The sequence below is a fragment of the Photinus pyralis genome, unplaced genomic scaffold, assembly GCF_008802855.1.
Source record: "Photinus pyralis isolate 1611_PpyrPB1 unplaced genomic scaffold, Ppyr1.3 Ppyr1.4_LG7, whole genome shotgun sequence".
Taxonomy (NCBI): Eukaryota; Metazoa; Arthropoda; class Insecta; order Coleoptera; family Lampyridae; genus Photinus; species Photinus pyralis.
The window spans coordinates 29075237-29091051 of NW_022170738.1; the positions used below are offsets into that span (position 1 = coordinate 29075237).

The window sequence follows — 15815 nt, forward strand, 5'->3', positions numbered from 1 at the left end:
TAGACTGTTTTTAACGATGAAACCCAGCCTACCATCGATAAAAGAATAATTAATTATTAAGCTACGCATATGTCCTCGATATAAATGTATACATATACATTCAGTGGTAGGTTCGTGACGGTACGCACCCGTACGCCGTACCGGAAACTTTGATAGTCTAAACATAAAACATTATAATGCACAACAATTGAAGAAAAAAGTATAGCCCTATATACAAGAGTACCGTACCGGAACTTTTTATTTTACAGATCACGCACTGTATACAATCAATTTAATTACTGTTATTGGTGGAATCATAGGTAATTTTGTATGGGCGAAAACAGAATCCAAAGGTCTCTCATATGCAGGGGCGTACCGTGGGTAAATGGCGCCTATGGCAAACACCGATCTTGCGCCCCTCACCAACCCTGCTGTCATCTTGAATTTTCCACGTAACGTTATCAAAGTGAGAAAAATGCATAACGACCTCCCTGAAAATGAGGTAATAACGTATAATTTAGAGGCATGGTATACTACCCATTACCTACACCCGTGCGTAATGAAAAACAGTAGAATAGATCATGTACGTTTGGTAGTGTATGCCTACAACTGTCAAAACTATCAACAGACGTCGTTTTGGTTTATGCCTTATTTTCATTTCGAAATTCACGGAGGTAATAGAAAAAGTTAGTACGTAATGACGTAATAACTTTTATATTTAAAGATTTCTTTGTTAATACGTTCTCGAAAGAAACCAAGGGTCGCAAATGCTTCGATTAAAAGGCTACCCTTAAAAAGGTTCCCAAAATTACATTTCTATTGATTTTATTTCTCGACGGCCATAAGACGGAGCTTAGCATTATAAAAGGAACAATTATTAATTTTGGAACCAAAGTATCAACTTATATTATGTCCTAGCGTATCAGTTAACCTGAACAATTTCTGTGCGACAGTTTACGTAGAATCGCATTGTATTCGTGAAGGAACAACTTTGCGGCGAAAAAATGATCACTTTCCCTTTACAATAAAATATCGTAGAAAGTTGCACGCACAAGTCGACTAAAGTCCTTGGTCAGTAAGAACATTAAAACAACTCCCAACGATTCGTTATCTTCAAAATTTTCTCGGGAGTCTACAATTTCAAGGCTATTTTAAGGCAATTGACGTCCTCAATCCTCGATCCAGTCGACATATGATAATATATAACAGAAGGTTTAAGCTCGCACTGCCTTGACTCAAACCCGCCGCATAAACAGCCTACTAGCTCAGGGTTATTAAATGAAAAGGGCTTGACGTGCCTCACAGCGGTTGTTCGTTTTTGGCATAAACCTTCGAGATCTCCTTGCGACTCACCATAAAGTTGAGTTCCGCCGAGCTTTTTCCCTGTATAAATCTGGGAAGATACGTGGGGAGTAGCAATGACATCAAATAACAAAATATCCATATATTTTTTTTTCAATGGCAACCAAAATTAAATCAATAAATGAGATTAAATTTCCCCTCACAATACAAAATATTCCCATATAGGTATCCCACACGATTGCGTTAAAATTCACATATAATTCCGGATTAATTTCCCAAATGTAAAATCTCCTGATTCAATGATGATCGAATCCCGAATGATTCCTAACAAGTAGACTAATATCTCAAGTACAATTTCGCAACGATATTGAAAGTACAAGTAATAATGTGAAAACAAAGATTCAGATTCAGATACAGGGACGTTGCCACCAGAAGTAAGCTCAGTTCCAATGTACAGAGTTCATCAAACATAGAACAATTCCAAGAAACTCGAAATTTCCAAGGTATCGGTAACATACATAATTAATTAATGCTTGAAAGGCTTGGATCTACTTGTAATCCGCTTCAGTATGATTTACGTTTACATGTACAAGTGCTTTGGAAGGAAAAACAGTGTACCATCCAATATTAGCGCGTTAAAAACCGATAACGTATCGGTAGAGGGTACAATAAAGGTCTGACAAAATAGTGACGCTAGATGGTTCACCAAATTCCAATTAGTAAAAAATAATTATGATGTTAGTCCAGGTGTTAGTTGAATATAAAATACGGTAATATGAATGACCCCAAACGCCAGAGTTGCAGGGGGGTTGATGGGTTGATCTAGTTTGACGTAAGCTGTACCACAAGACGGTTCCTGATATCTTATATATCCTCTCCCATTATCTGGGCATACCCACTAAAACCCCACCTGAGACTTCGGCTTCTAAGGCCCTTTGCCGATAATTTCCTACTTATAGCAGCTAAGATATCACACTTTTAAGATGTATACTAGTTACATATATATCACAGATTTTCAGCTCAAACGTACAGTCATAGGACATATTACAAACATTTTATCACAGTTTACTTATCACATTTATGGTGCTTAGAAATCGCAGTACTTCTGGGCATTTATTTACAGTGCTAAAATTCTCTTCCCATATTATGTCACTTATTTGATAGAGGTTACGCGCATCTTGGTATTCTGGACAATCACAAACTATATGCTCCGGTGTTAGGTTTACCTCACACCTTACGCAATGAGGACGATCTTCACCGGCCAACAAAAAACCATGTGTCAAGGCAGTATGGCCAAGCCGGAGTCTATATAGTTTTATCAAGGCGGAACGATTCGTATTAACAAGAAACAGTGGTCCTAGGCTGGGCTTGACCCTCTTCAAGAATGTGTCAGATTCCCTCCACTGGTCACTCCAACGCTCATTTATTTGAGCTTTTACAAGCCTGCCTCCAACTATTTTGGACAAATCTGCAAAATTTGCTTCATGGAGTTCTAAGTGTCTCAGTTCTTCTCTAGCTCTTTCTCCTATCGTTCTACATCTATTTAGACGAGCATTTGTCATCTCATTTGTAAGCAAGTGATGGTTCGGGTATTATCTAGAGATAATAGTTTACCAGAATCTGCTTTCGGCGAAGAGTTAAAGGAAGAATGTTTGCTTCCACGTGAAGTGAGGCGACAGGAGTTGTTGGGTAACCTTATTGCAAGGTTCTGGATTTTATCTAGTGCTCCTAATAAAGTGTTGTTACCGCATGTGAGGTAGGCAGGGCTACCATAATTAATTTTTTATAGAATCAATGCTCTTATGTTAAGTAGAGTCTTGGCATGCGCACCCCATTTATTATGAGCTAAAACTCTGATTATGTTCAGCAACCTCCTACTTGTGGTAACAATGTTTTGCAGGTGTCTAGACCATCTTAATTCACTGTCAAATGTTAACCCCAGGAACTTGACCTCTTGGGGTACACATATAATTTGATCTATCATAAACAGGACTGGGTCGTAGTGAGGTTTACGAAGTCGACAGAAGTGAGTGGCCTTAGTCTTCTCTTCCGACAGCATCAATCCTACAGCGCTTGCATTTTCCCATATTTTATTTATTGCCATTTGTAATTTACGGGTTATGGCACCGATTGTTTTACCAGAACAGCAGATCATCAAATCGTCAACGTACAGGCATTTATCTATTTCCTCGGTGACACCCATTGCTATTTCATTAATGGCAATGCCAAATAGGGAACAGCTTAGTGTTGATCCCTGTGGCACCCCATTCTCTAACACCTGTACCTCTGAATAGGCGTCGCCCACCCTGACAACAAATGTTCTGTTTTCTAAAAAGGATTTGATAAATTTTGGTAGGTTACCGCGTATATGATACTTAAAGAGTTTTTGGAGTATTCAATATCTCCAAGTCATGTCAAATGCGCCTTTAATATCAAAGAATACCCCAACCAGGTGTTCGCCACTGTCAAACGTCCTTAGAATTCTGTCAGTAAGTCTGACAAGATGGTCAGTCGTTGACCGTCCCCTCCGAAAACCAGTTTGATAAGGTACGTACACATTGTAGTTTTCAAGAAGTGTTTGCAACCGCACATTAACCATTTTCTCGAACAGTTTACCCAAGCAAGATGTCAAACTAATAGGGCGATAACTCTGTGCCAGTAGCGGATCTTTTCCTGGTTTCGGTATAGGGACGATGACTGCCTGTTTCCATTCCGAGGGGTAAGTATGTTCATTCCAGCAATTATTAAAGAAATTTAATATTCTTTGTTGCATTTCAGAGGTACAGTGACGAAGCATCTGGTTATGGATACCATCATGACCTGGTGAGCATGACTTGGTACTACGGAGTGCAGTCTGCAATTCTTCCAGAGTAAAAGGTGAGTTGTAATCTAAATTTTCTTCTGTGTTAAAATTGATATACGAAGATTCTTTTTCAGGTTTAGTGTCCAAAAAGGTGGGAGGATAGTTAGAGGAGCTACTAACCTTGTAGAATTGATCAGCAATAATGTTAGTTATTTCTTGCAGATCATTTATAATATTGCCATCAGCGTTTCGCAGAAACGTCGGGTAATTGAAACTGATTTTACCAGATATAGCTCCCACTTTCCTCCACACTTCACTACTGGTAGTTTCCGGTGTCATTGTGGACACGTACTGTTGCCATGAGTTTCTCTGTGCCTCCAGTATTGCTCGGCGACACTGTGATCTTTGTTTCTTAAATTCTATAAGATTATCCATTGTGGGATTCCGACAAAATTTAGGTATTCAAAGCTTTTTTCTTTAACGAGATTTTTGCTTTAATGTCAGATGACCACCATGGAACCATCTTTCTTATTTTGCCAGGTTTTGATTTTGGGATGCTGGCTTCAGCAGCATTTATAATGGAGGAGGTAAGGGCTTTAAGAGTTCAATTATCCTGACTAGGGGGGACGAGCTGTTGTGTAAACCGTTCCGAGTTTGCTAGATTAATTTTGTACTTGGCAGAGTTTTGACCTCGGACTGTAATAACTATGGGAAAGTGGTCACTATGATATAAATCATTTTCCACCTCCCATTTTAAATTAGTATGTATAGCTGGTGAGCATACTGATACATCGATTGAATCAAATGACCTAACATTGAAGAACGTAGGTGAGTGGTCATTTAGCAAGCTTAAGTTTTTATTTTCAACGAGATTCAATAACTCTTTGCCTCGAGCATCATTTGAGGTAGAGCCCCAAACAGTGTTGTGAGAATTAAAATCTCCGACAAGAACAAAGGGTGTTGGAAGCTGATTTATAATTTGTTCAATTTCTCTTACCTCATATGTTGTATTGGGAACGTAGATGTTACAAATTGTAAAGGTTTTGTCGATTTCAAGTTGGACTGCCACAGCTTGGTAGGTTGTGTTTAATTGAACCTGTTTATAGGGTGTGCCTTTTTGAATGAAAAGAGCTACTCCTCCACAGGCTCTAGCAGGTGAGTAAAAATCTTTCCTTATTAGATTAAAATTTTTAACAGTAAACTTTGACCTTGGTTTCAGGTGCGTTTCCTGAAGAGCAACACACAATGGGGTGTGTTTTTGAATGAGAAGTTTCAGTTCGTTGAAATTATTGGATAGTCCTCGACAGTTCCATTGGATAATTTTTGTCGTATCCATTTTTTTTTAAATTTTTAAATAGAGACAATCACAGTGTAATAAATTACAGATAAATAAGAATTGTTGGTGTGAGGACAGGCACAATAAATATCTAAATATAAAAAATAGGTGTATCATAAAAATTTCTTATCACAGACAGTATTACACAAAAATATACGACACAAATATCACAGGCAGTTACGTATCACAGACTAACTGGTATGAGATCCCTCTCGAATAACAGAAGCTGGTTTTTCAGATTAAAAGGGAGCTAAATTTCTTCTGGGAAATTAATTTCTCTTCATTTAATAAAAAAAACCTCCCTGTGGAAACGTCTGTGGTTATCAGTGGTAAATAGTGGAAATTAAGGGAATTTTGAATATTTATTTTCTTACTAGGAAATAAAAAGATTTAGGAGTCAGTAAGGGGTAGTAAAAGTTGGAACCAACGGATTGTCGGATGTTCCTAATTTGTACCAGGAAACAACATTTTTGGTTGTGTACATAGACAGTAACCTTTTTTGGCTCACACATAACTGACCTTAATACGAAACCACTCCCTACGAATTTCGCAATCATAAACCTACGAAATTGCGTAAATAGTCAAACCATTAAGCAATACATCATTGTTATGCTCATTCGATTAGAAGGTACGGAATAATGAATTGTGCGTTCAAGCAAATAAAACCTATATTATTGCCAATATGTTCAAGCTTTCCTATACCGGGAGCCGTGTGCAGGTCTACTTTCAAAAGTCACAAAATATGTACTAACAGTATATGACATCTACATACTTAGTAAAGAATAACATACCCACAACATACATTTGAAAAATGCAGACAAAAAATACCAAACGCACAAGGAGAGAAATTCTACATTCCACAACATCGACTAAGCCTATTTGTAAATAGACTTTACGTTCTGTTAATAAAACTGTTCCACACCCTCCCTTTGGAAAATCAAGATATAGTTGAACTCGCACAGTTTAAATCGAAAGTTAAGAAAGATATCTCATAGATTTCGTGGGATGTCCGAAGATGTCCATTGGACATCCATGTATTTACACACTAAATGGATGTTTGGTGTAAAAAATTGTATCTATGATTTACCCTTCGTGTGTGGCATTTCTCAATTTTATGCCCTTAAAGATGATTAGAAAGGGGACGCAAATTATTATAAGTAAAGGTAGCTGTGAGCTTTCTAAAACAAAGTCTTGTAAATATTTGTTCTTGTTTAGAAACTGCGCACAGAATAGTTCTCAAACGTGTACATATTCAATGAAACAGTGTAGTGTTTGGAAAAAAAGTTCCAAGTCAATGTAACCACACATTCTAACAGATATTTGTGATGACGTCAAACTATCGGTCGATGACAATTAGCAATTAATTATTTATTTACTCAGATCTATCCAAATTGCCCTAGTCATGACTGATGAGATGCGGACAATATCTTGTTATCGCTTAACACGCAAATAATTTGTGAGAAATTTAATTATCTCTGGCCTTCAACTTAATATTTATTTGTAAATAAATTGTACCTAGTATTTATAATAGCAATACAACATTATCTAACCGTACTTTGCTCGCGCGTGTTTTCTAGACACTCGCGCAGGCCGAGTAATTTATTAGACATTCCAACCTTGATGGACTCTCGAAACTTTTTGGACATTTTTTGCTAATACAAAAACTACTTCATTTAATACTGTAGGTACAGTGTAATCATCCCTGTCTTACTTGGCTAGCTTTTCGCACGTAAGACTACTAAGGTACTGGTTGTGAATGGCGGGGTAGTATGCAATACCGAAAGATAGTTCGATCATTTTTAACCAGAACAACTCCTACCTGCCCATAAGAATTGTGTCATCGACATCGTTCAGTGACTGTCGATCTTGGGAATAAATTTGTATGCAAATTTAAACTCTATTGTGTCTCTTGCACCAATTAAATTGTCGTTGCGTATTCCATGCAGGAATTAATGTACTTTCCTAAAAGTTTTTACGTTTAGCTTCGCCAAATAATTTAACACTGGTGATTTTCGTTTATCGTACTTAATGATTGCAATTGCAACATTTTAATCAAAACATATGACCCTTGCCACTAATACCTACAGACAAAATTTCCTGGAACTCCTATTTAATCTTAGAATCAGGCTCAGCAAAGATCATACTTGATCTTTGTGCTCAGGTAGTGGAGGACTCCTGCACATTCTAGTTTTTGAGCTGATGCGCTCCGTTTGGTAGAATCTATACAAGGACCGCCAAGAGTTTTGGGACGTCCCTTAAACTTCACACCTTTGACGTAATGCGGTTAGTGGGCAAAACGCTGATAAGTAGTATCAGTTCAGTTCGATAATTCGTGCGCCGATTGTACGAGAAACTAAGCGCCTTTGCAGCGCCATTTAGTTTCTGTGATTATTCCCCCACTGGCGGTTGAAGTTTAAATAGCTTTGTACAAGGCGACCAACCGGTATACTTACCAAAGTTTTAGACAAGCGCGCTATATTTTTGTGTGATATTATGGCGAGATTCAGTAGTTAGGTGCTAGTGAAAATGTTGGAAATAGAAGGACGGTTTTTACAATTCGTTGCTGTTATATCAGGTACGTGCTATCGTGAGAACTGCACTCCTAAGTTCCGTCGTATGGATAAATAGTGACCTTTGCTTTTGTGGAATTTGATTAATAAAAGAAAGCGACCTTAGACTTTTTCCTTATTGCACACGATTTGTTATTTTATATGAAACTTTTATTATAAATTATTTTGTATTTAAATTACTATGGCCAAAATCAAAAAGCATCAAGCCAGTCAACATGTAATCTACGTGTCACATGCTAAAAGCGTGCAATCTCGCTTTAAATTAAGTAAACAATTGTCATAGACAGTTGTTCTAATTAAATTATCAGTTTAGTGTACTACAAATTGATTACTATGATAGGGAGATGACTGCTTATCAGTAGACACGCACAAAACATACCTTTTGCCGAAATCGTCCTGAATTTTAATACCTACTTTATCTCAGAACAGTGGCTGATTTCCCTACCTCTTGTCACTTTAACAGACTCCTGTCAAAACTGACACACTAATATTAATACAAAGGTTCTATTTCGCGAAAAATGTAACGCAAAACTTTTCAAAAAAATGACTAGGTACTCGACCCGGAAATTCAAGTACTCGGCCCCATGGGGGCTTCGTACTTCAATATTTCCTCGCCCGTAATGTGCCATTTTCCTAACACTTATGTAAATAACTATTGTTGAAACCCCCTTCAAGGGCAAGGCAGCCTGTTTTATGAGCTGATTACTCTATTTACCTATTCATTATTTAAGTGAGATGTGTTTTCAAATTTTATCATATCAGTGTTAATATATCTTTTTATCTAGACTGTACTTATACATGTACACCCATACAGGGTGTCACATTTTCGACACTTTTAAATAGTATCTCGTCGGAATATGTCATATTTCCAGATAGCAAACAAAATATACATTCTGCGCCATTTTTCCTTTTTCTACTAGAAGACCCAAGCTTTGTTACACCCCTACAAGCCCCACGAGGGGTCAATTGACCCTATATGTATTTCAATTGAATTTTTTATTTCCGATCGTATTTTTAGGTTATATTGAAGTTCGTTAATTATGGTTACTAAGCAGTTATATGTTTGTCATTTTTTTAAATTTATTTGGTATATTTACCATATGTAGGTACAGTGTGTTCGAGATAAGAGGGTCACTTCAATATCCCCTTTAATTGGCGAGATACTTGAAAAGAACACAATGTACATCCTGGCAGGCAGCATACAGCATGCTAGATTTCTAAATAATGAAGCAGGAATTTCTCTATTTTTCATCATTAATCATATGTGTATTTGATGTTGTCGTACTGCAAATTGACTGCTCTTTTCAAAAATCTTAAAAAACATGGGCATTGTATTTGAAAAACAATTAAGTTGCAACGATTTCCGGTTTATAACCGGGGAAGTTATATCGGAATATGCGATCGGATAGATAGTGATGAGTACACTTGCAGCAAATAATTAATTTGCAACACTTATTTACTTTCGGGAATTTTTGTGTTTTTTTTTATTATTACGGCCTACTCCGGTAGGTACATAAATATGTAATTAATTAATGGGTAGGTCCGAGGAGTAAACCACTTCGCGAAATCGTGTCACAAATTTCAATAACACTCTGGAAATCACGTTAAAACTTGCGAAAATCGCGAAATCGCTTGCGAAATCATTACATTTCTGAGAACTTTATTGCGATTGCGCCTACAGGGGAAGGTGTTTCTTTGATTATAGTCGATGAGCAAAAGGTATTTGAAATCTGTTGCAGGTTCTAGCACTCGCCGATTCTTTCGCGAAATCCCTAGGACATTTTCCTAATCTTTTAAAAGCTGCGAAATCCCTAACTATTTCGCGAAATCCGCAACTATTTCGCGAAATCCCTTACAATTTCACGAAATCTCTTCGAAATCTCTTTGAAATGCGCGAAATCCCTTAGGTACAATTGCGCGAAATCCTTGTGAAATCGCATCGATTTCGCGCAATACTGTCACAATTCTTAATAGTGGTTAACCCCTCGGGTAGGTCCTTTTGTGAAAAATATTAAATAATCTAAAAGCTACGAGGTTTAGAAACGGGGAATCCCTTGTAAAAGTGAAAGCAAAAAGAGAACACAAAAGACGATTAAATATCGAAATAAATTAGGGGTAGTTCCATTTGAAAAAAAATTGTTTTGGCACTTTGAAAGTCGGACACTTGATTTCATTGTGAACACCTTGTATCACTAAATTAAACTTTCTCATTATTAAAGTGTTGCTCTTTACTCGGATTAATATTATTACCTCGATTATTACTCAAATTTATAGGACGGGAACATTGACAAAAATCCATGTGGAGGTTAAAAAAAGTAATCGAAACAACCAAAAATATACAGCGTGTTATATTTAAAAAGTTAAGTGTTGATACCGTAAAAATGAGACATGTACACTGTGTCCAAGATAAGGATATCTATCATGGGGATCTCCGAATCCATAGAAGACTTTTTTTGTGTGCCGTACATAGTTGTATTCGTAAAAAAATGCTACTCAATACAGCATATCCTTTTTTAAAGGGTCATATAAAAAATAAAGGTCATGATCATTTTTCTCCCAAACGAAACGTTATACTGAAAATCGGCAAATTTCGGTTTTTCTGGCATATCTTCGGAAGTAATCGAAATTTTCTAGCATGATAATAACTCTTTAATTAATAAATTAATAAAAATACCTGTGGGGGATTTCGGTGCAAGTTCGAGGATTTCAAGGATTTTTTGGTGATTTTTGAGTATCTCCGAGGGAATTTCCTGGAATTTCCGGGTATTTTAAGGGATGCGTTAACGCATACGCAATAAAAGTAGTATAGTAAGGCCGATCCTGGCTCACTTTACATTGAAAAGTGCCATATGATTGAAGTGTTAGCGTTTCAAGGTCAAAGTGGTGTTGAAGGTCAAAGTGGTATTGCGTAAGTGGGGGGGTGGGTGGATTTCAAGGTCGAGTGTTGAGAAGAAAGGGGTGTATTGTTTGTGTTCTTTGGAGGGGGGTGGTGGTGTCGGTTCAAGGCCGTTGGTAAGAGGGGGTGATGGCTGAGGTCATTGGATTTCAAGGTCGATTGGTGAAAACAAAGGGGTGTATTGTTTGTGTTCTTCGGAGGCTTCAAGGTCATGTGTGGGGATGTGTCTGTCTGAAAGAATGCGTGCCGATGCTGGCTCACTTGAAGGTCAAATCGATTTTGGGTCGAAGCTGAATGCGTGGCGATCCTGGCTCACTTTCAAGGTCGTATCGATGCATTGGTGTTCAAGGTCATGTGGGGGTGTGTCCGTCTGAAAGAATGCGTGCCGATGCTGGCTCACTTGAAGGTCATATCGATTTTGGGTCGAAGCTGAATGCGTGGTGATCCTGGCTCACTTTCAAGGTCGTATCGATCCTGGCCCACTTAGCATTGAAGAATATATGAATAAAGTGTTGGTGTTCAAGGTGAAATTGGTGTGGTGTTGCGTGGTCGTTTCAAGGTTTTTGGATTTCAAGGTCGATTGCTGAGAGTGTTAAGGGGGGGGTATTGTGTGTGATCAAATTGTTTTTCCTGAAGGCGATTGGATTTCAAGGTCGGACGCTGAGAACAAAGGGGGGTTTAATGTTTGTGTTCTTCTGGGGGATGGGGTGCCACTGGCGGTGCCAGTTCAGCGCTGAGAGTGTAAAAAATGGGTTGCGTAATTTTTCGGCTGCCGTCTCAAGATTGAGGGTAAAACGTAATTATTCTTCTTGCCGGCTTCGTATCTCAAAGGCCGAGAGCGCGCCGGGCGTCGAGAGAACAAAGGGTGTATTGTTTGTGGTCAAGGTCAAACGTGGTGCAATTCTTAGGCTATCGAGGGATGGTTTGCGACTTGGAGAGTGGGGGGTGTAATATAAGGTGCTTATTGGAATAGTCATTTGTCCATAATAATAATAATAATAATAATAATAATAATAATAGAGGAGATGTCAAGAGTAATTGTTCATCATCATCATCAGCAGCAGCAGCAGCGGCAGAAACGGAAAGCTGGTAAAGAAAATTAGAAAATTAAAGTGGGATGTGGAAATTTTGGGTTGTCGGCGCAGTATGGAAAAATTGATGTTGGGAGGCCTACTGGCGATTTGTGGTGAATATGTGGCGAACGGCTGTTGAATGCCTTCATCAAACCTTATTGGTATTACTATCTGATGCTGAGCATGAGGCGGTGTATGGACCTGAGACTTTTAGGGAACAGTGTCAAAACATTGCCCAAAGGTATGAGTTGGGGATTGAAATATGTAGACGCTTTTTAAATTATAAAATATCCGTTTATTGCCTTATGAACGGACTAAACGTGGCTCAGTTGGGTGAATACATAATATGGCGATGAAGAAAGTGACATTTGACGATAGTAACAATCGCGTGTATGTGCTGATCGCGTGGTCATGTGCATATAATGAAGCGCGAAAAGGGCCTTGGATAGATTTCGCTTTAGTAGGAAAATAGAGCAATTTTGTAAGATATTGTCTCTCGTCTTAGCAGAAAATCATCGATCATCGGTTTATCGCACTAGATTTCATGGTCAACATCAGACCGCAATATAATGGTATATATCGCACTGGATTTCAAGGCCACCATACAGCAATGTAATGGTTTATCGCACTCTAGATTTCAAGGTCATCAGCCAGCAATATAATGGTGGTAGAAAACGGTGCCTGGAATCAGTCGAATAGTGTTGACTAATCAGTTAAAATGGATCTTAATCGACTCAACAGTAGCACCTACTGCAAACCTTTCAAGAACGTCAAGGATATGAAGGTTGGTGAAAAGTATAAAGTGATTGGTATCGATCTAATCAATACCAAGTATGGCGATCGAATACTGATCGATACTGAGAACTTTAAGTGCATCCTTCCTTTGCGCTTTTATGAGTACTTCAAGAGCGACAACTGTCTGCAGATCTTCAAGGACTTCTTGTCCAGGGAAGAAGTCTTTATAACAAGCGCTGGAACGGCGGGGAAGACTACTAATTTAACATTTATGTAAAAAAGTTGTAAATGAGAGAGAGAGAGAGAGAAATAATAAATGTTGTTCACGAGAGAGAAATTGGGTCTCTTATTTAAATGCACATCCCACTCTCGAGATCATCTCAACGAAAAAAAGGCTCCAAAATGTGGTGACGAGGATGAGGGCGACGATGACAACATCTATCGCGATATTGAAGATGTGTTAAACTATAAGTTTAACGTAAATTCTCACAATACAGTTTGCAAGATGGAATTATTATACTATCGACCTACTTATTTTATGTATCACATATGTCAATAAACGTACTCTATTTGAGCATTTTTTTTTATTTGATGGAGGCAACTTCTTGCCACACTTCAACAATGTTGAGTCGGAAGCGGAAGTGTACGGATGGGAGTGGCTTGGTTAATAATCTCATAAACAAACTTCCAGTGGAACTACATATTCCTGGCTATCAGTATTGCGGACCTGGTACTAAATTAGATAAAAGGCTAAAGCGAGGCGATCCCGGCATAAATCCCCTAGACGCTCAGTGTAAAGAGCTCGACATTTTTTTTAAATAAACAGCTTTCAAAATAAACAGGCTGTTCCCCCTGTTTGTTTACCTGTTTCCCTTGATCGCATCATCATGGATACTAAAGAGATGGCCTTGAAACGACGAATAGTTCAAGCGCGTAAAGTACAATCGTCACAAAGCGGATCGTTTTATTAAAGAAGTGGAGTTTGTACGAACGTATAAACCGCTAATTCAACCGCTATCCCAGATCGTTAAGAAAATCGAACCGCCGTTAAGGTCATATCGATTTTGGCTCACTCAAAGCTTAATGGGTGCCGATCCTGGTTGACTTTCAAGGCCATGCGGTGTTTGTCTGTCGAGTGTAGTTTCAAGTTTGAGAACAAAAATGTTGTATTGTTTTCGGGTGATCAAGGCGACTTAAGAATGGGTGTGGTTTAAACTAATATATAAGTGTTTGTTGTAATGGGTCTTTGCTCTGAATAATTCAATAATAGGCGAGATGTCAAGAGCCATTGTCCATCATCATCATCCACAGCAGCAGCACCGACATCATCTTTGCAATGCAATGGGGAAAAAAGAATTGACGAACTGTTACTGAAAATTAGAAAATTAAAGTGGGATGTTGAAATGCTGGGTTGTCAGCGGCTCAGCGCCGTATGAAAAAACTGATTTTGTAGTGATGCTTGGACGTATTCAAACTTTCATACAGTAGCAGTTAAGGCAAGGATTATTTCTTTGTGTGATGAGACAATGGCATAAATAAGACGATGATGGTTATTCTTGTGTATCAATTAAGACAATTTGTACTTATGTAAAGTTTGAGTATTAAAAAAGAATGTATAAAGGGTGCTTATTCATTTTGCCCTGACATTCTTCCTTTAGAACCAATTTGTACGTGGTATGATCAAACACGCTTATTTCTTGTGTAGGAATTGCGAGCGAGAGGGTTAAAAAAGTTTGGGGATTGGTGTTTAATGAACGCTCAATTTTTAAAACGAGTACACTGTACCTACCGTGAATAGACGTTCTGCTTGGTATCGCGCATTTGGTAAAAATAGAAAATTATCAGCTCGCATTATGTCGACTTGCGTATGCACTCATTTCATTGCACAGTGATATTCGCCGATTCGCGATGTGTTGTGGAAAATAATTTTGGTGTTTCTTTGTGATAATGATTAATTCGATTAGTATTCTCACTCGAACTCAGGTAGGTACGTAAATATTGCATTTAAAGTTATACCGTGAATGTTTGTGGCAGGTAAACTAAATTAATTAATATCAACAATCGCATTAAATAATCCATGTATTTTCTACGTAAAATTAGCTACATTACATTAATGTTTTACTTATTACTCGTAAGTACCTACCGAAGTACCTACTATTACAAATGTGAAATTAAATTTAAAAAGAAAAATTAGCTATTCTTTAAAAATTGCATGTAATTTATAATAAACTTCATGTCTCGATGCAGGTTTTCATCTTGAAGCCGTGGTGCAGCCAATTCCCGTTCTAAACGCTCCGTCTGGAGTTGGGAATTTCTTTGTCTGGCCTGGAAAATTGTCAGCATCTTCTCCAGACACCCCATTGATAACATCGCCAGCTCTTGGGGTGTGGACGGCTCGTGCCATCTGGGCGATTCATGAGATGGCGGCGGCGGTGGTGGTGGTGGCGCCTCTTCTTGGTCGATGGCTGCTGAAGACGGCGGCGAGACGTGTTCATAAAATTCTCTTAGTAATTGCATATCTTTTTCCCCCCTAGGCAACGGGGCACTGTAACAATAAGAGAAACAATATTAAAAATAGATTATATGTATAATAAAAGTAACTTACTGAAAGTGATTGTTGCCGCCGTTATTTACAGGTAGCTGTAGTGGTAAATTTGGTTGTTGTTGTTGAGCTGGATTATTTCTGTAACGTAACATTAGAATAAGTATTTCCACATAAACGGAGGTACAGTAATGAGTAAACTTACGGAAATTGATGCATGTCCCCCATCGCGGATTGTGGATGTAAAGCTACCATTTCTGACGGCTGCGTTTGAGTATTTGCCTGGGGTAGCGGCGCAGGAATTATAATATGCTCCAATATTTGTACTGATGGATACTGGCTGTCTGTAAAACATATATGTATTAGAAATTTTATTTTTTCGTGAACAATAATTTGTACCTTAACTGTTGTTGGTGTTGTTGTTGCTGGCCATGTCTGGGATCTATCACCGGTGGTCTCATGTGAGATGGAGGAATCGTTGTAATTGGAGGAGCGTAAACATGATTGAAATTTCCCTCATATTCTTTTAGAAAATCTTCCAGTTCATTTGTGGTGGTGGTGGTGGTGGTAGCTATTGTT

The 15815-nt window shown here is 38.2% G+C and overlaps 1 protein-coding gene and 1 long non-coding RNA gene across 2 annotated transcripts; one reads left to right on the top strand and one right to left on the bottom strand.

The window, feature by feature from the left end:
- Positions 1–10788: 10788 nt before the first annotated feature.
- LOC116176774 lies at positions 10789–15622 on the top strand. Its single transcript, XR_004146520.1, has 3 exons — positions 10789–11843; positions 11907–14677; positions 14942–15622. It is a non-coding gene; the product is annotated as an uncharacterized LOC116176774 (long non-coding RNA).
- On the bottom strand, positions 14484–15807 carry LOC116176773 (protein enabled-like). The gene is made up of 4 exons (XM_031495531.1): positions 15636–15807; positions 15442–15576; positions 15300–15377; positions 14484–15239 (listed from the first exon to the last, which is right to left on the bottom strand). Exons 1-4 carry the CDS (start codon positions 15695–15697, stop codon positions 14885–14887), a joined length of 630 nt encoding a protein of 209 aa, XP_031351391.1. The 5' UTR covers positions 15698–15807; the 3' UTR covers positions 14484–14884.
- Between the last annotated feature and the right edge of the window lie 8 nt (positions 15808–15815).

Coding starts and splice junctions, on each gene's coding strand:
- LOC116176773 (XM_031495531.1), bottom strand. CDS start 15,697: ATGAGACCACCGGTGATAGATCCCAGACATGGCCAGCAACAACAACAC. Junction 15,577..15,635: donor CAACACCAACAACAGTTAAG/GTACAAATTATT, acceptor TTTTACAGACAG/CCAGTATCCATCAGTACAAA. Junction 15,378..15,441: donor GGGGACATGCATCAATTTCC/GTAAGTTTACTC, acceptor GTTACGTTACAG/AAATAATCCAGCTCAACAAC.